This window comes from Alligator sinensis, unplaced genomic scaffold, assembly GCF_000455745.1.
Source record: "Alligator sinensis unplaced genomic scaffold, ASM45574v1 scaffold889_1, whole genome shotgun sequence".
Classification (NCBI taxonomy): domain Eukaryota; kingdom Metazoa; phylum Chordata; order Crocodylia; family Alligatoridae; genus Alligator; species Alligator sinensis.
Genome location: NW_005842361.1, coordinates 1,125,422 through 1,153,227, shown reverse-complemented (window position 1 = coordinate 1,153,227; position 27,806 = coordinate 1,125,422). Strand labels below are relative to the sequence as shown.

General features: G+C 44.3%; 1 protein-coding gene across 1 annotated transcript in view; it reads left to right on the top strand.

The window, feature by feature from the left end:
- The window catches only part of SAMD3 (sterile alpha motif domain containing 3), a 67,598-nt gene that overhangs the window by 34,874 nt on the left and 4,918 nt on the right, over positions 1–27,806 (top strand). Inside the window, exons 7-9 of the mRNA XM_025210631.1 lie at positions 11,203–11,373; positions 25,658–25,861; positions 26,253–26,424. Coding sequence (XP_025066416.1) covers positions 11,203–11,373; positions 25,658–25,861; positions 26,253–26,424 — 547 coding nt within the window. The remainder of the gene's footprint in view (positions 1–11,202; positions 11,374–25,657; positions 25,862–26,252; positions 26,425–27,806) is intronic.

Sequence of the window (27,806 nt, the reverse complement as noted above, 5' to 3'; positions counted from 1 at the left end):
TCTTTCCCTCTCAACGCCATCTTGAAATGGCGGGGGACCGGGGTTTTTTTCCCGTTGCCGTTTGCTCAGCCACCTCAACGGCAAGCAGTCGGGCTTCCAGGTCTGCCTTTTCCCGCATCAAAGTTGTTATCATGCGGAACATTGCATTTAACATTTTCCCCTTTCCGTGTTCCGACCCGGTCCTTCCAATCGCGGGGTGACTCTCCCCTTCTAGCTTTTCGCAGAGCTCCGAAAGAAGCTCAGGGTCTCTCAGCTCAGGCGCCAGTGTTAAATTAATCAGCACCAGCTCTTTGCCCTCCTGCACGTAGCGCATGCAGCGGGCACACTCCTGGCTGAGGGCAGTGCTTTCTTCGTTCGGCTCTGGTCCGGCGAAGGGTTTTGTGCCCCCTTCCTCTCGGGGTCTAAATAGAATCCGCTCACTTCCCATCACACATCCGAACGCCCCGGGATGGAGATGTACTTCCCACTCTTTCACAGTTTCCTCTTTACCTTTGAGAGAGAGGTAACCGCTGACGAGTCTTCCACCCGTTCCGTCCGCTTGGTGGTAGGCGATGTGTGCACTCAACTCCACGGCATTCTGCACGTAGCGGTTCCAATTGCGCCAGGGGAAATTCTTAACTAATTCCAACTCCACTGCGTCTTCCCCGGATACTGATCCTGTTCGTGACGCCATGTGGGGGCCGAGTATAGCCGGAGTTGGGGCTGCACTGATGGAGTGGAATTAGGCACAAACGCATACTGGTTGAATTGAAAAGAATTTTACTTACAAACTGATGTACAGGGACTTGCGTCGATGCACACAGTGTAGGCACGCTCTGTTACAGGTTACAAGCAAAAGAAAGAAACCGGGTGGCACACTGATGTTTTCCGAGCATGCAGGGTGCGGGGTACGTCGGGACGGTCGGCGACGGGGAGTGGTTGGTGGTTGATCAGGCCTCCAATTTTGCTCCAAGGTACACAAGGAACTCGTTCCCAATGTACACACGGAGTTCTCCAGCTTGGGCAGAAACTACCCAAGCTTTTATACGGCTAGTGAGCCAATTGCTAGCCGCCGGGTATGAATAATTTACAATGAGCCAATCGGTAGCATGCATCCAAACAGTGCAGCTGCTAGTTTTTGGCGGGAGCTGATCACTGCACCAAGGCTTTTCCCGCCATAGCGAGGCATCCCTTGCACCGAGTACTCACATCGTGCTAAGAATTCTGCTGTGTCGAGGCACTTTTAATTACTAAGTACAGACAGTGGCAAGAATGCAGCTGTGCAGTCAAAGTGCTCCTTTTGGCACCTTTGAAGGTTCCACAACTTGTGGGAGGCATTTGATGGTAGTCTGGGAGTCAGCACCGCCATTGTAGCAGGGACGGTAATGCGCAAAAGTCTCTGTATCAGAAGCTGCGCTGGAGCATACTCAAGACCGGTAATGGGCGTGTTCGTCAGATTGAGGAAAGCCAAATATAGATCAGAGCCATCCTGCAAAGTCTTCTTAAATATGGATTTGATGGTTTGAACTCTGCATTCAGCCTGACCATTGGATTGTGGGTAACTTGGGCTAGAATGGGACATGGTTATGCCCCAGTCAGTTGCAAATTGTTTCATCGTGTGACTTGCAAATGGCACATGATCACAGACAATTTCTTTATGTATGCCATGACAAGCAAACACAGACTTCATTTTGGCAACTACCATGCCATCTGTTTTGTCTGGAAGGTGCAAAACGTCAGGGTACTGGGAGTAATAGTCGACTATGATCAAATACGACTGTCCCCGTAGGTCAAAAATGTCTGCTGCCAGTTTTAGCCAAGGCAAGTCTGGGATCTCATGTGAGATCACGGGCTCTTTCTGATTACTGGGTTGAAGCTCTTGACAAATGCACAATTCACAATCCATTGCTTGATGTGGGCATTCAGTTTAGGCCAATACATGATTTGTTGAGCTCACGCTTTCGACCTTTGTATGCCTTGATAGGGTGAGTGAAGCAATGTCAACATGTTGGTCCTCACACCACTTGGAATGATTATTTTCAGCCCAATAATAAGCAAATCATCCTGAATCCAGATCTGGTCTCTAAGAGGCCAGTAGGGCTTTAGTTCAGGTTTGACTTGTTTTTGCCTGCTTGGCCATCCATTAAGATGCTGCACTCTAAGAGCTTGTAGTTCCTTGTCAGACTTCGTGTTCTCCTGTAACTACTGGAGTAACTGGTCACCAGGTGGCTCTGTTTCCATCAGAACATAAATCACCTTTTCTGAGTGGAAAAGATCAGGTTCAGGAGAAGGACTGAGCATTGTGGCTCTAGAAAGCGTGTTAGCCACTAACATGTCTTTGCCTTTGGTATAGTGAATCTAGATGTCATATTTTTGGAGCTGCAACAGCATCCTCTGTAGCTGTGCTGGAGCCTTTCCTATGGGCTTCACAAAAATCGCTTCCAGGGGTTTGTGCTCTGACTGGACCCATACCTGGGTACCATACACATATTGGTGGAACTTTGTCATGGCAAAAACAGTTGCCAGAATTTCTTTTTCAATCTGCACATAATTTCTCTTGGATCATGTTAGAGCCCTCGAAGCATATGCAATTGGCTGCTTCTGCTGAAACAGACATGCTCCTAAGCCATCTTTGGACATGTCAGCTTGGATTTGCAACTGTTGTGCTGAGTTGAAGTACCTGAGCACAGGTGCCACTGTGATGGTTTGCCTGAGCTTCTCCAGGGCTTCCTGATGCTCAGGTCACCTTTTCCAGATAACGTTGTTCCTGAGAAGTGCTGTCAGCAGGGCCATCAGGCTGAACTCGTGGAATGTGTTGTGCCAAGCACTGAATGGTTTTAAGGAGTCTCTGAAGGCCTTTTTGTCTGTTGGAGGGGGCATCCTGTTGATGGTTTCCACTTTGTCATCGTCTGGTTTGACATCATCTTGTGAGAAGATATGGCCCATATACCCAACGCTGCTGACTAAAAACTGTATTTTGTCCTTATTAAACTTTGCTCCTTTCAGACGTGCTCTCTCCAGGACTTGTTTCAGGATCGTGTCATGCTCCTCTTTGGTAGCCGCTGCAATGAGCATATCATCCACGATTATGTGGATTCCTGGAAGTCACCAAAGCACTCATGATTCTTCTGTTGAAATATTTCACTAGCCAACTTAATACCAAAGGACAAGCAATTGAAGTGGTACCACCCCTCACCCCTATGGGGTGTTAAAGGTACACAGCACTGCCAATTCCTTGTCCAATTTGACTTGCCAGCAGCCGTCCTTTTCATCAATAATGTTGAACAGCTTCTTACCTGACAAGCTCTTCTGCACATCCTCTACACTGGGAATCGAAAAGTGCTACCTCAACACTGCCTTGTTGAGGTCTTATGGGTCTAGATAAAGTTGCAGTGAACCATCCTTCTTTTGTGTGATCACGAGGCTATTGACCTAGGGTGTGGGCTTAGTCACCTTTGTAACGACTCCATAGCTTCCAGCATTTCGAGGGCAAGCTTCAACTTGCCTAGGGTTGCATAGGGAATTTTTCTACACCCATGCACAATTGGTGGTCCTCTGGGTCGACATAGATGTGTTGGGTACCAGGAAATTAGCCCAAACCTTCAAAAACATCTGCATATAGTTTGAAAGGGTCCACCTTGGTTGCAGGTGCTGTCAGAGCCATTCCATGGACTCGCCTGATAAAGTCTAAGGTGGTGCATGCCACCCTACCAAGTATTGGTGGGTCACTATTGTCTGTTATATAAAAAGTTAAATAAGGTTCATTAGCACCAGATTTGCAGTGTGCAATGATTGCACCTTGTGGTTTGATGCGTGCACTGTCAAATGCAACCAATGTAACATGATCTGGAGTCTTTCAAAGCCTTGCAAAGCCTTTGCTACATCTGCTGGGGTAGTGTTTGCTTCTGCTCCAGTATCTAACTTAAAAGCAATTGGCAAGTCAGAAATCATGACTGTGCTATACCAGGCATTTTGGGTATCAAAGGTCTGTGAATGCTGCCTTGCAGACATTGTGCTGACATATAGGGTGCCTCTCCCTTTGATATGCACATTTTCTCAAAGTGATTCACTCCCAAGCATTTGTAACAAGTTTCTCCAAAAGCTGGGCAGGACCCAGACTTGTGTGTGCTTCCACACCTTCTGCAAGCTCTGCCTGTGTTAGTTGATTGCCCACCTGTGGAGCAAAATTCACTGATGACTTACTTTGTTTTTGCTCACTGTATGCAAGCTTACTTCTGCAGATATAACTCAGGCCTGAGCACTTGTGAGAGCCTTTGCTCTGCAGATATCCACAGCCTGTGCTAGGGTGAGGGGGGGATTTTCCAGAAGCCTTTCTTTGAGCTTGCAGTCAGTTATACTGAAGAAAATGTTGTCCCTCAACATAAACAACCTCAGCAAGTCCAAATTCACAATGCTGTGATCTGCTTCAGAGCTCTGTAACAAAATCATCTATGCCTGCAGCCTCATTGAATCTAAGTTGCCGGAACGGATACCTTCCAAAGACAGGGTTTTTTTTCTGGGTTCTCAGTAGTTCTTGAATGCTGCAAGCACCTCCTGTAAGGGTTTTGTTATTAGGGTCTGCAAACACCCCTTGCATGTTGTTGTAAATTTCTAAGGCTTTATTCTCAATGCAGTGAAGCATGACTACGATTTTATAATTCTTTGCCTCTTCCTCAGACTCCGTGACTGCAAGGTATAATCAACGCTTCTGTCCCCATCTCCTCCAATTCTCTCTAAGATTTCCAGTAAAGCATAATGCTGGTGGAAGTTTGAAATGCTCCGTTTTTTTTTTTTCTTTGAATGAAAGCTGTAACCCCCTTAATCAGGATGCTGGTGACTCTACCGAGAGACAAGTCACTTCTGACACCATATAGTGTTTACTCTATGCCATTGGGGTCCAGGGATGGGGTACTCACTCAGGCCTCCGTGCCTTTGGAGTTCTGTCCTCAAGGCACCATTCAGCAGAGACCAGTGGGGTGGTAAAAGCCTTATCTTTATTAGGAAAAGGATTCAGCAATTCATATGCTCACAGCTTGCAGGGAGAACTACAACTACCCACCACCATAAGCCACACCCACAGGGTATGGGGGGGGTGGGGGGAGACTGGGTCAGTCCCACTGCTGGCCCCTTAAAAGTACATTCCATATACCACAGGTGCAGCCCAAAGGTCTGCAGCTCCTCCTGGTGTGGTTTGCAGGGCATGCGGCCTCCAGCCACTTAGAAGTTGGACAGCCCTGCCTTAAATGAGAAATCGTGAATCCTATTCTGGGATATGTGTCTCTTAAGCACTAAAGTTAGGTGCCCACACCTCTGACTCAGGTGGGATATACAACACATGACAGTCCCATGCCAGGATTTCTTATTTGCTGTTGTAGGCAGCTCTCTGCTCAATGTGCTGTTTGTCATGGACCCTATTCCCTATGAGTTCTATGGAGAACTTAGGAACCCAACTCAGGGCTGTGGCTTCCGCTCCAAGGTCCAGGTTCATGGAAGTTGGTGATAGTTTCATAGTTGGTAGGGTCAGAAGGGACCTGAGCAGATCATCAAGTCCGACCCCCTACCATGGCAGGAAAGAGTACTGGGGTCAAACAACACTGGCAAGGTGTTCATCCAGGCTCCTTTTAAAGACCCCCAGGGTAGGAGCCTGCATCACTTCTCTTGGAAGTTGTTTCCAGATCCTAGCCGCCCTGACCGTGAAGTAGCGCCTCCTGATGTCTAATCTGAATCTACCCTCTGCCAGCTTGTGACCGTTATTTCTAGTCACTCCTGGTAGTACTCAGGGGAACAGGGACTTTCCAATGCCTGCCGGTCCTCCCTGACTAGTTTGTAACAGGCCACTAGATCCCTCCTCAGCCTTCTCTTGTGGAGGCTGAACAGGTTCAGGTCCCTTAGCCTCTCCTCGTAGGGCCTGCCCTGCTGCCCCTGGATCATGCGAGTGGCCCTCCTCTGGACCCTCTCCATGCTGTCCACATCCCTCCTGAAGTGCAGCACCCAGAACTGGACGCAGTACTCCAACTGCGGCCTGACCAGTGTTGCATAGATGGGGGGGGATCACCTCCTTGGACCTCCTTGAGATGCATCTGTGGATGCATGACAAGGTACAGTTGGCCTTCCTGACCACATCCCTACACTGTCGTCCCATGTTCATTTTGGCATCAATAATGACTCCAAGATCATTTTCTGCCTCTGCACTGATGAGAAAGGAGTTCCCCAGCTTGTAGGTATGCTGCTGGTTCTTCCCCCGCCCTAGGTGCAGCACCCTGCACTTGTCAGTGTTGAAACCCATCCTGTTCTCATCCGCCCACCCCTGTAACCTGTCCAGGTCCGATTGCAGCCTATTCCTCCCTTCTAGCATGCCCACTTCTCCCCACATCTTAGTGTCATCTGCCAATTTGAACAGGATGCTTTTTACCCCCTGTCCAAGTCACTGATGAAGATGTTGAACAGTGCAGGCCCAAGGACCGAGCCCTGGGGAACCCCACTGCCCACATCCCTCCAGGTCGAATAAGACCCATCCACCACCACTTTTTGGGTACGGCCCTCCAACTAATTAGTGACCCATTTGACTGTGTAGGTATTGCCGCCACAGTCTCCTAGTTTTTTTAATGAGAATGGGGTGAGAGACAGTGTTGAAGGCCTTCTTAAAGTCTAGAAAGACTACGTCCACTGTGACACCTAGGTCTAAGGATTTTGTGGCCTGGTCATAGAAGGTTACCAGGCTGGTCTGACAGGACCTGCCTCTAATGAACCCATGTTGGTTGCCCCTAAGCATAATCTCCCCTGCTGGCCCCTCGCGGACATGCGCCAGGATAACTCTCTCAAGCTTACCCAGGACTGAGGTAAGACTGACTGGCCTATCGTTTCCTAGGTCCTCCTTCCTCCCTTTTTTGAAAATGGGAACCAACTTGGCCCTTTTCCAGTCCTCTGGCACCATGCCAGAGCACCACAAGTGCTCGTAGAGCCATGCCAGTGGTCCTGCAATGACCTCTGCTAATTCCCTCAGTGCTCTGAGGTGGAGATTGTCAGGACCTCCTGATTTAAATACGTCCAGTCCCTCCAGAAGTTCCCTGACTAGGTTCTCACTGACCCTAGGCCTGGGTGTACCTCCTCTGGGATCTACAGGGGTCCTGGGGGGGTGTGTGTGACCCAGTCCCTGCTCAGAAAAATGGAGGCAAAGAAATTGTTAAATTTCTTTGCCTCCATTTTGGCAAAGCAGGGACAGCTTTACTGTCTGGTGCGATGACCAGATTTCCTAGCGTGTCCTACAGAGGCCCCATGTTACCTGGTACTTTCTTTTTACCCCCTATGTATTTAAAAAAGGACTTCTTGTTGTCCTTGATCCGGGTAGCTAGTCCCAGTTCCATCTCTACTTTGGCCTTCCTGACTTCCCCCCTCCCTGCAGCCCCAAGCAACAGAGGTATAGTCCTCCCTGGTGATAGCCCCTCCCTTCCATTGGGTGTACACCTCCTTTTTAGCTAGGAGATGTTTCTGGATGCTTTTGATGAGCCATGGGGGCTTTTGTGCCCTCTTGCCCCCTTTGATCCGTGTTGGGATTACCTCCCTTTGGGCTTGGAGGATTGTCTCCTTAAGGAACGGCCACTCTTACTAGACTCTCAACTCCCCTCCTCTCCGGGACCTCAGTGCCTCCCTGACTATTCTCCTTACCTCATTGAAATCTGCCCTTCTGAAATCCAGGGCTGCTGCCTTGCTGCAGGCCTTCATCACGTTGCATTGGATGGTGAATTCCAGCAGGTGATGATCGCTGTTGCCCAGGTGGTCAAGTACTCGCAGACTCCTTACCAGGTCGTCGCCCATGGCCAGGATCAGATCCAACAAGGCATCTCCCCTGGTGGGGCTGTGCACCTCCTGGGTTAGATGGAGGTCCTGTATCTTGACTAGGAACCTACGTGAGTGGTCAGACCTGACTGACTGCTCTTCCCAGCAGATGTCTGGAAAGTTCAGGTCACCCATGGTAACCACGTCCTTTGACCTAACTGCCTCCGTGAGCTGACTTAAGAATTCCCAGTCTAGCTCTTCCCCTTGGTTGGAGAAGCGATAGTGACTCATCTCTCTAAGAAATGGAAGATTTTTTTTTAAATGTACTTGTATGGTGAGGAGGGGGACTGTTCAGATGTACTACAGGAAGCATATTTCCTTTTGTTATCAACATAGAAATATCCACAGGTGGATGGAACCTGATAATGAATAAGCATAGGCAGTATGAGATTCTACCGTACTAATTGTAGCCATTGTAGAGCATCTCACTTGGGAACCACAGTCCAATTAATCACATAGATTGGTGCAGGGAAGGGAGCTAGATACAAAAATAGGACTGTAAGTTACTTCACATTTGTCTGTGTTGTATCCCTTGTTACTGTCATATTTCATTGCCTGCATATATTGATGCAAAGGCAAAATGCAGTTGATGGCAATCTAAAGACTGTGGGCAGTCTTTTAAAGTACTCAAATGGCACCTACAGTTGCATAACTGCTGTTTTTTCACTTATGCAAATGCTCCTGTGTGTGTCTATTGAGCACATTCCTTTCTGTTTTTAGCCCAGTGGTTTGGGCACTCACCCAGGAAGTGGAAAACCTAGGTTGTAGGTTGGAGTACAACCAGAGCTAGAGTACTGTGCTGGAAAGTCAGAAAAATGAGGAAGACTTGAGAGCTTGACTGTCCTGCTTCCTGGGCGATTGCCTTGGGCACTTGACTTCCTTTCCATTTTCTTGTCCTTATGACAAGGTGTTTAGCAGAATTTGCAGATTTGTTGTAATCTGACAGGGCTGCACCATGAGCACATCTATTATGGCCTTAAACTTGCAACCTCTGGGCTTTCAACCATGTACCCAGCCCAGCCACTTGACTATTTGGCAAAAATGGAAGTGTCCTTCTTGCTCTACTGCCCCCTCAGTCACAGACTTTTGCTGGGTAGATTTTCATAATTTGTGCTTTCCCCGCTGTGACAGGGGGCTGGCTTCGGTTGCATTTTTTTTTTTTTTTTTTTTTTTTTTAATATGCTGGTAAGTGTGCCACCATCAAGTTTTGCTATATTTTTCTTCTTTGGGGATCAGCTTCCCCACCCCCTTACTCGCCTGCTAGGAGTATGCTATGAGTTACCTGATTCTTAAGAAACAGGGAGGTTGACCCACAGGTTCCCAGACAGGCTCCAGTCTCACCACCTGTAGGATAATGAGGTATTACCTTAAAGGCAAAAATGCATGTTCCTACCTCCCCTTGACATGTCCTGTGACTCGCAGATGGTTTTAAAAATGTGTCTTTATGTTGGGGGTCTCAGCCATTGGGGCTTGCTCTCTCTCTCTCTCTCTAGCTAGGCCTGTCAGCTAAAACCCACTAGTCAGGGCTTGACTCCAAGGCTCTAGCTCTCTAACTCACTTGGGCTCAAGGCCCTCCGTTCCATGCTCTCTGCGACACCAGGCCTCCTGACCCTTCTACACTGTGTCTCCCTGTAGTGCCAGACTGTTGGGGCCTCAGCCCCTTTCAGCTTTGCCCCTCTTTCTGTAGTTAGGGCCTTTCACCTAAGTCCACCCGCTAGGACCTGGCTTCAAGGCTCCTATCTTGCCTTCAAGCGACTTTGGGCTCGTGGCCCTAGTGTGGCACCCCTAGTGCAGCAGGGCTTCTCGAGCCCTCTATCACAGTGCCCCTTGGTGTTAATAAGGTCTCCTCCACCCCTACAGCCTCAACCACAAACCACCGGCCTTTTTAACATCAAATGTAAACCATAGGCTCCTATGGCTATATAATGAAAATAATAAAAAAGAAATAAGAGAGGCAAAGTGCCCACTTACTTTATGCGATCGTCCTTCTGTCTCACAGTGTGATGTATTTTTCCCAAAAAGGCGGCGGCGGCGGCGGCGGCACCATAGTCCTCGAGGTCCCCCTCTCTGCTCTCTCTCTGGCTTCCTCCACTTGCAGTTTATATGGTTCTGGCCTTCCCCTTCCTGTCACCTGACCAGCAGGTGGAGCTTGATCCTTAACCCCTACTTGACCGGCCAGCCGTGCCTGGAAGGTTCTGGATTTAAAGGGGCTGCCCTATTTCTTGGTATTAGGGCTAGGGTTCCCTGTTACACTTGCCTTTGCATGTACAGCCAGATACCATCTGACCATCTTGCTGGGGTCGTTTGACCCCCAGTACTCTTTCCTGCCATGGCAGGGGGTCGGACTAGACGATCTGCCCAGGTCCCTTCTGACCCTAGAAACTATGAAACTATGAAACCTGTTGCATGTTTAGTAGCTATATGGATAGTGGCATGTCTACACTGTGCATGGAGTAGGGTTGTGAATTGTGTAACTGTGAGAAATGGCAGTTTTGCAGCTGGTTAGCTGCCATTTGGAGACATAAAATGAGCTGGTATTCAGGTCCAATAAATACTGAAGCATTTATATGAAGCAGGATGATAGTGAAGTAAGCAGAATATCTAAGACGACTCTTTGAGGATCTACAATTAACATCCATTGATTCTAAAGGATGTTTTCCTAAGTAAAAAAAAACCTCCGTAGGATAATAGACCCATTTGAGTTCTGTCTTGACTTTCTCTTTCTCATATCTTGGTGACAAGTTATTTAGCAGAATTTGCAGATTCTTTGGAATCTGACATGGCCGTGTTGTGAGTGCTTTTGCTATGACCTGCAACTCTCAACTTTCAGCTGTTCACTCCAGTGTCCACAACACCAGGGTGGGGTACTCTAAGCTGATTATTGGATATCTTAAAACATTAAAAAAAACAGAAAAATGAGTTGTTGCCATCCCCTAGTAGCAGGTACACAATTGATATTTTCAGAAAAATTTGGCTTGGGGTGATAGGTTTGGGAGTGAACAGCGAAGAGCCTCAGACAGTATCTTTTACCATCTTGTTTTAATAAGCATTCTTTTATTTTTCCCTCTTGCATTATCAGTTCATGCAGAAGTATAAAATATAATTCATAGGATGCTGCTGACCTTGGGAGATAAAGTTGAGAAAGAGATTTCTGAATTGCAGCTTGCCTGTGGCTTCAAGCACATTCTTTAGCTTGTACAATTGTTTGCTGTTTTTTGAGGTGGCCGTTTCATGTTGAGATAAGGTGTAGTTAAAGAAGATTGCCGAAAATGTGTGTCTAACACAACTTGTCAGTAATGCCTTTACCTGGAAAAAGAGGGAAATATCCTGCTTTAGGAATGAAGCACGCTTCTCAAAGATACTAACAATGTTGGCTTTCTTGTACAGTTGCTATGGAAACGAGCCCTTAAAGATCGCTTCAAATATGTGCGGAGACCAATTGAAGATGATGAGCAGGTTCTGAGGAACAAATGCAAGTTTGGCCACAGGAGAGGACAGACTAGGAAGTCTGCTGCTGCCGAAAGCAGATGTGATGAAATCCAAGTGGTACAGATAAAGGTAAGGTTTCTGTCTCAGTCCATAAATAGTATGTATGGGTTCTACAAACTTCCTTAGGCTCCAGTATGGCAGTAAGCCACAGCCTGCCATAGAAAGGAGTATGGAGAGGCCATTCCTTATTAAAGGGCTGACCATGTTGGTCAGAAAAGAGGAGACTAGGTTATGACCCCCATTCCTTTCTGGGGAATCCTACACTGACACTGAGAAACCCAAAACAGGTGATCCTCTTTTGTCTTGCACCATTGCTTGTAGCACCAGCTAAATGGATATAAAATAGTATTTGCCTTCTTAAAATACTTTCATTCCATTTGTTTGACTTCAAGAGTGTAGCACTCTTGACTTCAGCAGTAACTAAGGGCTTAGATATTTGGAGGAAAGAATAATCAAAGATATGCAAACCAACAGAAACTAAGACAAATAACACACTGATTTTATCCAAGGGCGGTCACACCAGGCTTAATAAATAGCCTTTAGATAAGGGCAAGGTAGTGGACTTAGTTTATCTAGATTTAAGCAAAGATTTTTGAGATTGAGCCCTGTGGGAAATGATTGGCCAAACTGGAGAGAATGGGGGCCAATACTACAAACATGAGGAGGGAGGTAAAGGAGACTACACTGGGTTACGTGGACGAGTGGGTTTTCAGACTGGAGAGTGATCGCTAGTGGGGTTCCTTGGGGATTGGTTTTAGGGTCTGCTTTCTTTGTGCAATTCATGCAATTTTTATACATGCTCTGTGACAGTGCCGGGCTAGGTGGTATCGTTCCTCACCTCGCCCACCCTCCATCTTCCTTGGGAGTACTGAACATGGCCACAGCTATGTTTGGGAGTTTTGACTGAGGTGCATTTGCACATGTGTTAAAAAATCTCCTGGCTGGGGGATCTTGCTCTGTTCCAGATCAAACCAATCAACACATTTGAGGGTAGAAAGGAATTTTCCCCTTGGGTTACATCCACAAGGATTAAATACTTCTTGCCTTCCTTTCTAGTCTGGGGAATTAATTGGTCCTCTCCTTGGATCCTCTGACCATACAAATGCAGTGGGTGCCAGTGTTTTTGGCAGGCTTGCCACAAATTAGACACACTCCCTCCCTGAGTACCACTCCAATTCTTTTCCCCTGCCTGATCTCCTGCTTTGCTTCCTGCCCTGTGTTCCCTGCCTGATCTCCTGCTCTTCCTTCTGCTTCTTGCCATATCTCCTGCTCTGCTGCCTGTCTCCCACCCTGATCTGTTACATGCCACGCACACAGGCTGCCCAGGCCACTTGTGACACTCATGCCACAGGTTGACTACCCCTGAATTAATCAATTATTTGCAGTTGCAGTGGCAGGGTACAGACAGTGCCCTTGTCTCCCAGGCTTTTTATCAGTTGAATGCTGTGTGGCATTCTGTGTGTTTCTAATTTTGTGCTTTGTAATTGTGATGTGTGAGGATTTGGAGTATATGATAAATAGGGATCTTTGTCCATGAGTGCAGAGGCTCAATAGCCCAGCCCAGTGTACCAGTCATGTTGCAGGTTTTGGAGTGCAGACCAATAGACACTTGGGCTCAAGAACTACAGTTGTACAAATGCAGCTGAGTTCTTCATGTGCAAAGAAGAATGCACGTGCACACTTGACTAGATGCTGGGTAACCAACCTTTTATCCTCATACCATATTCCTCTTTGTGGTATGCTGAAAAGCAATTTGTGTATTGCTGTAGAGGGTTCTGGTGAACATAACAGGCAGTTCCTTTATTTCCTTTTAAATAGAGTTTCTATTCCAGAAAGAGCCATTACTGTCTTGTATGTGTTTTAAAATGTACTAATTAATTTATACATTTTCATGCAAGCATGAATTTTTCAATTATACTTTACAAATTCTCTTACCACCTATTTCAATAAGGCAATTAAATACACAGTTAAACATTAAACTATGCACTTCTGTGAATGTGTTAAAAATCAAGACACACAATCAAAGATTTGGCCTTTAGTTTGATCTAAATATGTCCATCCACTCCTGGAAAGGAGAACCCAGTGCTCCCTTTGGTTTTGTGGTCACACTTGCCTCCTCTTGCTTCCATGTAGCTGCATGGTTGCTTCATCTGCTGCATTGTTCAAATATATTATTTAGTTTTTGTTTGTTTTATAGTTTGAGGAAGGGCTCAAACTGTTCCTCTGAGGAAGGAACAACAGTTTCAAATAGAGAACTCAGTTCAGTAGCATTGAAATGATGGACATTTCTCACTGGTATTTCTTCTGTCCTTGTCTATTTTAGAATAAGTGTTTTGGGCTTTTAGTGTCTGTTATCCCTTAGGATAGTCAACACTTTACTTTTTTAATTTATTCTTTATCAAAAACACCAAGGAAAATTTAAATGCAAAAATTATTAATGCAACCTTGCAGGGGTTTAGGTTGTAGCCGTGTTGGTCTAAGGATATAGGTAGACAAGGTTCCTTGGGTGAATTTGATATCTTTTATTAGACCAACCCAAATGGTTGGAGAATAGTTATTAAGCAAGCTTTCGGGTTCAAAAACCCTTCGTCAGGCTCAGGAAGCTGCAGCAGTTGGCAACCTTTAAATTTGAAACAACAGTCTTGTAAAATTAAGGACTTTGCACATTTTTCCTTATGTATGTATCACTACATAGCAACCAAATACATCTAGCTCAGAGGTCCTTGCAGTTTTGTGATTTAGAAACTGCAAACACACACTATTGAGCAAGGGTTCTAGCATCCTTTTAGGCAAGTGCCTTTTTGGTTTTGTTGTTTGTTTATAAGAACACAAAGAGAGGCATGCATCCAAGGTGCTGGCCATCCTGCCATGAATTCAAATTGCAGAATGCATATTCTACTCTTATATCCTTACAGGACGTAATATTCTACAGACAAAAGGAACTGGTAAGTGCAATACTACCACCACATCCAGTCTTCTTTATCTCCTTTCTACTGACTGGAAAAACAGATGGGCCTGAATATGTGGGCTAGAGGGCAACATGGTGGGTACTTGAGACTACAAGAGTAGGAGCAAATTCCAAAATGAAGGGACCCCTCTAGAGAATAACATGCCAGAGAACTCCAGTTTTTGTGCCAGACTCCAACCGGGTCTGTATGAACCTATGAGAGACTCTCAAATAGGCAGGTCCCAGGCCAGTTAGAACTTCATAAGTCAAAGCCAGCTGGTAACCAGTGAAAATTTAAGAGCACATCTGTTCATAATGGTTGATCTGCTTGCCAAATGTACAGCTGATTTCCATAGCATGTTCCAGCTTTTGCACAGACTTAAGATGCAGCAGCTCTATGGTGTATACTTTGTAGCAGTTCACTTTTCAACTGTTAACAGCAGAAAGGTGAGATCCTTGCCTAAAAGAATGCTAGTAGAGCCAAAGCCTATTCCACCTATTGGCCATCTCAGCAGACTTCTGATTCTGTTCCACCCCATTCAAGTCCTGAAAATTAATTGATGCATCTACTTTTGAATCACACCACCATCTTACTTTTGAAATTTAGTCACAAAAAGGCAGTGAAGAGGAGGAGGACTAGCTCACCTTCACTGACTTGAGCAGGGTGGAACAGAATAGAATGAGAATCACACTTAGGAACTTCAGTCCATATTTGTGCCAAAGAGAGGAAGTAGAATCTGACCCCTAGTTTTTGTAGTCAGAGTTGGGTTTGGGTTAACAAACAACACCCTTGACCACTGGTGTCCAAAAGGCATGACAAGGGCCAGGGACAGACATGCATTTGCAGTGCTACAAGTGCTGCAGCACTTAATAGTGCTACTAAAAATTACCCCTGTGTGGGTTGTACATATGTTCACAGCCTCCAGGCTGGAGTGTTACAAAGGCACTGCACAGGTGGGCTTTCCAACCAGCGGACAATAGGAAGTTGTTCCTCTGCTTCTTCCCACCTCCAGGAGCCTGCTGGTGAGCCCAGTCACTCACATCCTGCCATCTCCTCTTCTCAGAAAGGTGGTTCACCAGGCAGGTTGTTAGTGGTGGACAAACAATGTCTGAGCATGACTGGAGAGAGTGATTGGTAGGCACTGGTGCCTGCCACCCCAGAGGGGCAGCAGTGGTCTTGGGCAGTAGGAGGGCAAGCAGAGCTACAGCATCCTTCTATCTAGAGGAAGCAGGGCTTTTAAGGTAAAAACAGATGTTGCCAAATGAGTTCTTTGCATCTCTATTCCTAGACACAGACCAAGACAAATCTCCCAATTGGACCATAGATAGACACAGGAGGGACACAACTGTTAGCCTAGACTTAGTGAAGGGGCACTTGGAGGGGCTGGATGTGTTCAAATCAGTGGGCCCAGATGAACTTCATCCAAGGGTGCTGAAGGAATTGGCCAGTGTCATACCAGAGCCACTGGCACAGCTGTTTGAGCACTCATGGTGCCCCAGTCAGGTCCCAGAGGACTGGAAAAGGGCCAATTTGGTCCCTATTTTCAAGAAGGGGAGGAGGGAGAAACTGGGAAACTATAGGCCAGTTAGTCTCACCTCTATCCTTGGGAAAACTCTGGAAAAAATCATTAAGGATCATATTTGCGGGAGCCCAGCAGGGGAAATAATGCTGAAAAGAAATCAGCATGGATTCATTGCAAGCAGATCCTGCCTGACTAATCTTGTTTCATTTTATGACCAGGTCACAAAATGCTTAGATGCAGGAGTCAAGGTAGATGTCATCTACGTAGACTTTAAGAAGGCCTTCAATACGGTATCACATTCTGTTTTCGTAAATAAACTGACAGGCTGTGACGTAGATGATTACACGGTCAGGTGGGTGGCAAACTGGCTTAGGGGTCACACCCAGAAAGTGGTGGAGGACGGGTCGGTATCGACCTGGAAAGATGTGGGCAGTGGACTTCCATAAGGCTTGATCCTTGGACCAGCGCTATTCAATGTCTTCATCCGTGACTTGGATGAGGGCGTGGAGAGCACCCTGTCCAAGTTTGCAGATGATACCAAATTATGGGGCAAATTTAGCAGACTGGAGGATAGGGAACAGATCCAGGAGGATCTGGAGAGGTTGGAAAAATGGGCAGAACAAAATAGGATGCAGTTCAACAAAGACAAATGCAAAGTGCTGCACCTGGGTAAAAAGAACCACCAACACACTTACAGGCTGGGGGAGGGCCTTCTTAGCAGCATGGCAGTGGAAATGAATCTTGGAGTCATAGGTGACTCCAAGATGAACATGAGTCGTCAACATGATGAAGTGATCAACAAGGATAACTGCACTTTATCATGCATTAGCAGATTCATGATGAACAGGTCCAGGGAGGTGATGCTTCCCCTCTATGCAGTATTGGTCAGGTCACAGTCAGAGTACTGCATCCAGTTTTGGGCACTGCACTTCAAGAGGGCTGCAGAGAAGCTTGAGAGGGTTCAGAGGAGGGCCACTCATGTGGTCAGAGGCCTGCAGGCAAGGCCTTACGAAGAGAGACTGAAGGACCTAGATCTCTTCAGACTTCACAAGAGAAAGGTGAGAGGTGATCTTGTGGCTGCCTATAAATTCATCAGGGGAGGGCAGCATGGAATAGGAGATGCTCTATTTACTAGGGCACCCCCTGGAGTAACTAGGAACAATGGCCACAAATTAATGGAGAGCAGATTTAGGTTGGACATTAGAAAGAACTTCTTCACAGTAAGGGTCGCCAGAAGCTGGAATGGGCGTCCAAGAGAGGTGGTGCTCTCCCCTATCCTGGGGGTCTTCAAGAGGAGACTGGGCAAGCACCTAGCTGGGGTCATCTGACCCCTGCGCTCTTTCCTGCCCAGGGCAGGGGGTCCGACTCAATGAGCTACTGAGGTTGCTTCCAACCCTAACATCTGTGAATCTATGAATCAGATCTCTGGTTGCTGTTATGTTATGACTTTCTTTTTTCAGGGCATGCAATTTCCACTGCTTGTATGTTAATATAAGGTGCAAAGTACAGGTTGTCACTCTCTTTAAAAACAAAGAAACAAAACCAAAACAAAATTCATCTTATTTGCCTCTTCAGTCAATTTGACAATTTGCAGACCAAGAATCACTCATTGCCAATAAACTCTTTTAAAATGTGTGGTTAGTGCTGGTACACCTGTCTAGTCTTGAATGCATCCATCTGGCTCTAGAGGGTAGTTACATGGAGCTAATGGAGTGAGAGCCGACTTTTAAGATTTCTTCTGATTATATGTAAGATTTGTTCCAAATTACTCTGGTTCTGATGAAGAAATAGTTTTTGCTTCCTAGTTACCCATTTTTTTGATTCAGATATTCAGAAAAAAGGGGAGGTGGAGAGACCTACCATCAACAGTAGGATTAGGGGTGCTACATGCTTTCTGAGTCTGCTGACAAATGAGCAGGGCATCTCTTCTACCTCAGGAGGAACGTATACCCAGCAAGGCCTTCATCTGCTGTTTCTGCTTATGCTGCATTCAAATTTCAGTAATGCCAACCCTAGTGCTGACAGCGCTGACACCAGCTACCAGGCATCCACATGTGATGAACAGCAAACGTGTGCTGACTGGAACTGAACTTATGGTGCCCCGAATGCACAAGGTCTTAAAACATCCTTGAAAGAAATTTTCTAAGCCCTCATTGACACTGATGGCTGGGAAAAAGTTAGTGACTGCAAGATGAAGCAGCAAAGACAACACAAGGCAAGGCAGCAGCAATACAGACTTCAATGCTGGGCCTATGCCAGTACTTGTCACCAGTACCAAGTCACTTCTTTCTCACTGCTGAGCAGCCATGACACAGAAACTGAAATATGCCATTACTAGAAATTGGAGACACTAATTTCACATTGCAATAAAGATAGGGCCGATCGGCAGTGTCTAGTTGCTTTCCCTGAGGCCCTTACATCTATTGTGCAATTACTGGTTAATTGCACAATAAATTTAGACATGCAGCATGTGCAAAGTAATTAATGTACAATAAAAGTAGCCAACAAGCCATAAAAATGACCAAAGAGTCTCAGAATTGGTGCTTGGAAAAATGTAGAACATGTTTATAGCTGATTTCTATTAAGCTTTAATTTGAACATGTGGCATCTCACACATAGGGTGATGGTATTTGGCCAGGCCCTCCAGCATTCCAGGGTAGATTGCTTTCTTCCTGCAAGAGAACTCACTGTGAATCATGCTGAACTGCTGCCCCAGAGCCCAGTAGCAGAAGATGTCATGACCAGGGATCCTGGTTTTCTCTGATTTAAAAAAAATCCCCAATTTTTGGTTAAAAAAAGTAACCCCAGATCTACATTTTTCCATGATTAAAATGAAATGTCAAATATCTCTATCTATCTACCTATCTAGATATAGATATATAAATATAGATATCCATATCTTATAAGCTATAGTTAAAGCTATATCTATAGATTGATAGATAGATATGTCTATATATAGATATCTATATGTCTATATAGATAGCTATATAGATATATAAGTGGTGTTTCATTTTAATCATGGAAAAAAGTGGATCTGGGGCTACTTTTTTTAACCAAAAATTGGGGATTTTTTTAAATCGGAAAAAACCAGGATCCCTGGTCATGACTTACTGCCACTCTCCTCCTTTCTTCAACCAACCTTAAGTCTGCTGCTTTAAGAAGCCATTAGCACCTCTATGAAAGCCAAGGATTAAACAAATACTTAAGTGACATGCTTTACTTCTCTGACACAGAGAGAAATGGGAAGGGAATTTGTTCAGAAATGTGGGGGCAGGATAATCACATACAAAGAAGCACCTAATAAGGTCCCTGGAGAATTCAAACCCTGCTGCGCCTTCCCTCCCTCCTCCACTCCATCCCACTGCCCTTCTCCTGGGTCTCCCCAGATCTGCATGAGGGCTGGGGGGAGCAGCTCCTTACTGGGGGGAAGCCCAGGTGACTTCTTATTCCCAGACAGCTGAAGAGACAGATGACAACCCCTGGCAGCAGCTTGCTAACTCCCCTGACTGGCAAGTGCTGGCAGAGCAAATTATCAAGATACTTTTTCCTTTCTGGATAGCTTGTCCTTTCAATGTGAAGCAGGTCACGTGGCATGACAGTTTCCATGACGTGATATTACCTTCATGGAAATAATATCTGATAGGGACCTGAGTATACTGAAATGATCAAAAGCATAGTTTGATCTCATTTTTTCTGCAAAATGGCACCATGTTTAAAATTCTTTCGGGATGCTACCAGCTTAATTGACTGATGGTGTATAGATGACCTAGAGTCTTCCCTAGATTTTAATTCAGTAGACTAAAATGCAACTTATAAACTAAGTTTGTCCCCATTGTTGCTGGCCAACTAGCTACTGCTGGACATGGTTGTCACAGAATTCAAATTGTGTTCAAACAGTATTCATCAAAAAAATTTAAGTCAATGTAGTTGGTACACGCAGCTATAAAGGGATCATTTTATTACTGAATGGCAGCCACTTTTCTACTGAAATAACTTTTAATTTCATTTGCCCCTCTTTTCATTTACTGTAAGTCAGCTTGTAACAAGCTGGAAGATAAAGGAAGACGTGTAGGTAAAGTAAGAAGAAATCAGTATGTAGTTCTTTGAACGTTTAAGATTTTCTCATTTCATTTTATTCAAGCATACAGCATATAATGGCTTGTTCACTGCTCTTCCTTGGTAAGACTTTATTTGGTAAATGCGTATAGGAAAAAAATATTCTGAAATATGCTGTTTCAGTAATAAGGTCATTATATGCAGAACATATTCTGCTGCAAGCATGAAGTTTAACACATTTTTGTAACAGAAGAAATCTTTTGATGTTAGACTTTAATAAATTTGTATGGATATAAATTATTTATGCCTTAAACAATGCTAGATTTTCCTTAATCTATCAAAACCCTCAAATACAATATGAATAAAACTACTTAAAAATACTGAACAAGTGTAAAGAAATCATTTTTCCCCCTTTATACTTTTAGCAAGTTAGGCTATGAAAGCAACTATTGATCCACAAGCATGTGTTAGTTCAATATGCTGCACTCCTGTAATGACTCTCTGCTGAGAACAATTACTGGATAAACTAACATGGCAGTGGAGTCCCAAGTGCCTGATCTACCGGTGATTGATGTACACGTGCCACTCTCCATTAAATATCAATTGGAATTAAAGCACATGGTGATGGAAGGATAGGTTACTTCATGTATCAACTAATCTGTACTTAAGTTGCTTGGTTAGAAGGAGATAAATGCATAGATCTAAAAGGCTCAGGCATATCTGTGTGTTGCTGCCTTTGTGCACTAAGCTGAGAGCCTCACAACCATGCCAGTGAGAGCCCTAAAAACCAGCCTGGAGTTTCAGTGGTAGATGTTGTATTTCCTTGCTGTAGCATTTTACACTTCAGCGTGCTTTACACGTTTCTTAGCTAGTCTGAAAGGATAGGAGGATCAGAGCTGCAGACAGATATACATTAAACAAGACTTTTCTTCAGTTCTTTTTAGTCAAGTTCATCATTTCTTGAATGTGAGGTTTTTGTAGGTTTTATGGTTTGGGGCATACATCGGGATTGCATAGTATAGCTTGCCTAAGCTAGAAGTACAGGAAACCCTCATTATTCATGGGTTCGGCATTTGCAGTTTGAAATATTCGCGAATGCTGAACCCGCATTTTAAATACACTTTATACATTTCCAGGAACTCCTTGGGAGCTCCGCACTTGCTGCCACCACCTGCCACCGCTGCCGTGCTCCCACCAGCGCCGCCGGAGCCATGCCTGTATCCTCTGCGATATGTTCTTGTATCCCCTGCGAATGGCAAGGGTCGCCTGTAGAGTTTACAGTTTCAATGTGTTGGATATCATCAACCCAGTGATGCAGCCCAGGGTGAAGTTAAATGTTATACTTAGGCCATACTAAGGATACTTAAATTTGAGCATTCCCACATTAAAGCTCCTTAACTCATGCTAATTACCCCTGAGCATCTCAAAGTTATGCCACTTCAGGTGAGGGTTAACTGGGCTGTGCTACCTGGCTCGTGTTAGGATAACTTCTGTCTGCTCTACCGAGATAAAACAAGCAATTTGCAATCCTCCAGCTGCCCAAGATGCTTCCTTCCCACCTTCCCTCCTCCCCTGCCCCCCATTACCCTAGAGCAGGGTTAAAGATAGATGTCCTGGCTCCTAGCCATGCCCCTGCTCACCAGTCCTCTGTGGCAAGTCAGAGCTGTGGAGGCAAGAAACAGTATTAACCCTTAACATATGACTGCTTACAGGACGTTCTAACTTTAACAGCACTTAAAGTTCCACGGATTTGGTGTGGTCTGAGCATAATGCAATTTGATTATGAGGGGCGAGTGCTTGCTGATTAATCATAGGATGCCCAGGAGTTGCCAGTATCCTGCAGCTGTGAAAAAGACCAGCACAATATCCTAAGGAACATTAGGATGTCTGCATGCAGCAGAGACAAGAGATCCTAATAGCATTGTACAAGAAATTGTTATGACCCTTTTTAGTATAGTATGCAGTTCAGGTCTGCATTCAAAAAAGATAAATTGAAACAAGTTGAAAGTAGTTCCACTAAAATAGTTAAGAGAAGGGAAATCCTTTATTATGAAAGAACATTAAAGAAGCTTGGCTTGTTTATTTTAGCAAAACAGACTGAGAGGGAATACAATCACTCGCTAAAACTACAAACATGGGTCAAATATTAGGGAAGACAACAGGGTGTTTTTTTAGGGCTGAAAAACAACAGTGGCACTAGGTCAAATAGCTACACACTAACTACCATAAATTTAGATTGGAACTTAAAAGCTTTCTAATGATCAGAGCAGTGCAGTGTTAGGCAAGGAGTGTACTTCTCCCTAAGACTGAACTGGTTAAATTGATGGGTAGGATGGGAAATTTTGGCGTACAAGTCAGCATGTGTAGATGTAGAGTCGTGTAGTTGCGGCCCCCAGGGCTGTACTGTAGAGTGTAGCTCTGCAATGTGGAAGGCCTCTGTAATCAGGGCATTGCTGATTGTCACTTGGGGCCAGGATGGGATTTTTTCCCTTTATGAGTGTTGCTGGCTTTTATTTCACTTTTCTCTGAGATATCGAGATATTGGGAACAGCTAAGGCTGGGGGTTCTCGACTGAGGGGTGCTGATGCTCTTGCTGGTACTAGTAACCCAGAGGTTTCTCGAATTGTTCTTCTGTTTATCGCCAAATTTGAGGCCAAGAGGGAACTTTTCTGCTGGGAGGTGTATATGTGTATGGGGTGGATGTTTTGGATGTTGTCCATTGTAGTTGCATGTGACTGTTTGAAGTGGCAATTTGGAGGATTATTTCAGATAACGATAGCCAGGGGATGCAGGGGACTTGAGCTGATAGACTAGGAGTCCCTTAGCTTACATTCGTGTTTCATGTTTACCCATGTAAAACGTCTTAAAGCCTTCCTTGCTCTGCCAGTTCCACCAGTTCAAGAGGGATGACAAGCATGAACGAAGTGAATGGGACTGGTCCTATATCAGCTTTTTCTTTGGATCTGCAGTTACTCTAAGGCATTGTGTTATTTCTGCTGCTGTTTGTTATGAATATTTGTGAGTGTAGTTCAGCTACTGAAGTCAGTAAAGGAAGTGGCTCAGGACTGCACAGCAGAATTGCAAGAAGGATCCATAGTCATCAGTTTAGCTGTGTTTGCCTTGATAGGTGTGGGTGGTGATAAAATAAAGGTCTAGTCTTACTGTTTTGTTTCTAAGAACAGGGTCCACTTGCTGTAGTCCTGCCATGCCAGATTGAATCTCTTGTGAGTGGGTTATTGAAGGTATTTCCTTCTCCAGAAACAAGCAATTGCAGCATAGATCAGGTGTCTGAACAAACTGGTAGTCCATTGGCAGGGAGACTGGAAATGGACCCAGAAGAACCATACACAACACCAATGCTACTTGATGCTGGAGATGACATTTGCATGTAGTTACTTGTGGTTTTTGAAGTAAAAATCATTGCTGTTTTAAAAAAGTCCTACTCTGTGCATCATGCATGTGCATGTCTGACTAGGAGGTTGACATTTTATCACATGTCCTTGTACTATGGCTGCATCGTGTTGCACAAGCTGGTATTGAATACACTTAACATGCCACGATGTATATATTTATGCCGACAAAAACTGTCCCCTTTAACTGGAGTGTGTTTGTTAAGAAAATGCTCTAAAAGCATTTCAGATACTTCTAATCATAGTGTTGGAAAGGCCTTCAAAGGCTATCATCTCTGTATGAGATTTGCTGTTACTAAACCAACCCAGGCAGATACCTACTGAATCACTTCATGAAAATCTCCCATGAGTAAGATGACACTAGTTTTTAGTTTGTTCCATTGTACTATGGCTTATGCTGTTAGGAAGTTTTCTTCAGATTTGATCTAAATCTGCTTTGTCCTGTGTCTGAAGAAAGAAACCAGTGAGGTAGCCATGGCATATTATGAAATACTTTGCTAACAGTAACTCAGAAGGATATTAAATAGTAGCAGTAGAAGTTAGACTTCTTAAATCAACATGGCCAGGTGATTAGTACCAGAGAGCTTTAAGAGATAATCAAGAAGGTATTGTGGTAGAGGTAAGGGCAAATGAGTTTCATACCCCTGATCTAAATGACATGGTAGTGGTATTCCCCAAGCCCTTCCTAAACAAATATCCTCACCATTGTGCTCCTACCATCCGAGCTGTACCGGTGGGGTACTAGTATAAGTGCAGCCCTAGAGTGAATTATCTGACCAGTACTCCTTTTTCCATATATGTATCCCAGGGTCATTTCGACAGGCAAAATCACTGGTTTCCTCTAACTAAGTAATTCCCCTAGTAATTACAGGCTTTATAATCTTGGCAGGGACCATAATGATTTTTTTTAAAGGAAAATTGTAAGTTAATGCCTGCACCTTCAAAATAAATAATGTCTCAGAAATCAACAATTAAATTACTTAACTTGTGGTTGCCATAAGAATGGTGGTTTCCCTCTTCCTTTCTGGTTTAAAGCTGTAATATAGACACTGAGAAGTTAATGAAAAATGTCAGTGTAGTGGTCCTCTGGAGAGCAGATTTACACAAATGACTACTTCATTCAATTAATCATACTGGGACTGGTCCAGCAAACATTTAATTGTGTGAGTCATCCTACTGATATCAATGGGATTATTCAAATGAAAACAATTATCTGGCAAATGAGTACCTGAGAACACTAGTGGATGGGACTAGACTGAGCAGCTGAGGTGGCCCCTTCTAGTCCCATTTTCCTACTTGTGTAGGAGCTGGGAGAACGGTCCCATCTGTTCCATATATTCTTGGTCTTATCTATTTCCTAAAATCCTTTACTTAGCATTAAAGAATCAACATTCAGAAGGGTGTAAGAGTACATCATTAATAACATCGTTCACATATCTCTAATAGGCTGCATCTGTGCACCCTGAGGAAAATTAGTGGGATTGCACAAAGATCAATAAGAAGATCATTTTAGATGGAGAAAATTTACTAAGAGCAGTAATCTGTAGAGAAAGGGAATCTAGTCTGAATCTCAGAATCTAAATTGAGTTTGCAGTGCTGGGGCCAAGACATTTTGTCTTAATTTATACATTATAAATGTTACATACTTAACCCGAAGACTAAAGCACAATAAACATGAAAACCAATACTATTTTTATATATCGTACATGTTCAGGAGTGGATCCAGGATTTCCAAAGGGAGGTGCATGAGCAGCAACTTACACTGTAAGGGTGACTGCACCCTGGCTGCCAGCTTCCTCCACACCTACCAGTGCAGGCAGACTGAACCACAGGAGCATCCAAGAAATTTTTTAAGTCCCTAAAGAACGTGAAAACCCCTCTCCCTTTTCCTTTTTGCTCCAAGAAAGGTGCCTCCTTCAACCCCGTTCCTCTGCCTGTTTTCTCCCCTGCTGGGGGGTGGGGAAGCTGCAGACCCTGCTGGGCTCAGCTGGGGAGGCGACAGCAGCAACAGGGTAGCTTGAGAGTAGTTCTCCCCACCCTGTCCTGTCTCAGTGCAGGTGCTGCTGCTGTCCCCATCCCCAGCTGATCCCAGCCTCCTTGCAGGGACAGAAATGGCTTTGGTGCTTCCCCACCCCTGGGATAGTGGAGAAAGAAAGGCAGTGGAGTAGGGAGGGACAGGAGCGAGGATGGGGCATGCTTTTGAGCAGGAAGGGGAAAAGATTTTCACCTGCTTTAGGGAATTTAAAAAGTTCCCAGGGGGTCCCATGGTATGCTCCAATCCAACAGGGGCGTGCAGTCATGCCACTGTACCCCCCCTGGATCTGCCTCTGTACATGTTTTACATCCTGCATCAGACAAAGCTACATCTGGTCTATTTAAATTTGTAGAAAAAAAATCTGTCTTTTTATATCTCACAGGAGGAACCTGCCTGTTTTGAAGGAAGTGAGATGAATGAACACATTAACTGGTTTAAGCAAGAATATGTGAAAACAGAGAGGAACTGGGAAGAAGTTGATAATAGGATGAATATGACATTAGGAATACGAAGAAAGATGATTAATAATAAGGCACCTTTGAAAGAAATTCTGCGCCTGTTTCCATTTCTAAGGTGTCCTTATCAGGTAGTATTCTAGGTCTCTCAATAGCGATGTTGCATTTTATCGTGAAATATAAACAAGCAGCATGTCACCAGGTCAGTTGTTCATTGCCAGGAACGCATCCATCATTACTCAATCTATTCCACTAATGCAATGGTAAATTCATATTGCTGCATCATTTTTAAATATTTGCCCATTACATGTTAAGCTTGCTATACACTATAATATCATACTAGATACTATATGTGTTCTGGTGAAGCCTGAAATACTTACTATTTTTAAAAAAACCCGAAAAAACATTTGTCAGTGTATAATCCTGATTTATTAACCCAGTCGTCAACGTTCGAGCCCCAGTTTTGTTTCGTCTTGTTATGAATACTTCGATAAAATAAGACTTTTTCTCTCTTCTTTTTAGCTTTTTAGGGAGTTTCACCTCCTGACACACATGGATATTTATAAAAAAACAGTTGAGATTTTGGAGATGTATTCTGAAAACATATTGTCTCTGTACTCGGTGAGGAATAATCCAATTAATGTTATGCTGCAAGAAAATCTGAAACAGCACACGGAGGAAGACATTCTGAAATGTTAGTATAAACTGGCTCTGTATTTGAGCGTTGTAGCAGGTAATTGTGTTACAGTAATTAGACTAGCTCTTATGGGTAATGTAGAAACATTGTTTTAAAACTGGTGGCTTCTTGAAAATACACACAAGATAGAGAAATATCAAGCAAAATAAAACCTATTAATAAATGAAGAGGGGAAAATATTAATAAAATGAATAAGATACTGAACTCATGTTTTTCTAATAAGATAACGAAAGAAAAATGTTAATGGGTAAAATAACTATTATAACATGTTTGGCTAATCAGAAATGAAATATTTCCAAATATACAAAAGTGCCTTATTGTATCACAGAGGAATCGTGGACAGAGAGAGGGGCATCTGTTGGAGAAAACCAAATAGCAGAACCTCTTTTCTAAAAATGAAAGAGACATGATCTGAGATATTATTGTTTTTACAACTGAAGTCTGTTCCTGATGAAATAATGGAAAGAAAATTACTTGCTAATAACAGTGCTAATAACTCTGACTCTGGTAGAGTGTGATATTGTTGAATACTCTATGATATTTTTGAATGCTCAAGGTTATTCATTTTGAATGCTCAGGGATATTTTTGAATGCTCACAGTTCCTTGTGATAGAACCATTTGAAAAGCAGTGAGTAGTGTAGCCAGGCAGCAGGATCCTGGTACATGAACATTTGCCACTGTGGGCATAAAAGGGATTACACATCCCCATTGCATTGGATTTTGGGGGAAGAAATGTAATCTAGAATACTAGAGTGTGGCCAGAAGCATGGGAAGTGAGGATATGCAAAGGCAATGCAGTTGAGCTCATTACTAGGAATATGTCTTTTTCCAGAATTGCATTAGCAAATCCCAATAAGCTAGAAGTAACACCTGTGGAAGACGGCTGAAAAGTCCTCTTCAAACTAAGGCTGCTCTCCTGAGATGCAGGAGAATGCTCTCCTGGGATGCCATATCAAGGGTGTAATGCACTGTATGATATTCCCAACAGCAGCTTTGTAAATCTGGCTGGTAGAGCTAGCCGGAGGAAGTGCAACCACGTTATGAACACTGGCTCCATGGTGTACTTGGTAAGTTTGGTTTAAACATCAAAGAAGGAGCATTCAGGAACGTCAGGTCAGTAAGATATTTGAATTTACAGCCTAATCCAGCCTTGTGCTAGAGCAGTGTTTCCCTACCAGTGTGCTGTGGCACAATGGTGCGCCATCAGAAATGAACAGGTGTGCAGTGGAATTTTGCCATGGCAATGAGCTACAATTGAGGATGGGGAGTATGAGGATGGGGAATGCCTTAACAGGTGTGCCACAGAAAATTTTTATTAATATAAGTATGCCTTGGGCTGGGAAAGGTTGGGAAACACTGTGTTAAAGGTATACTCCCA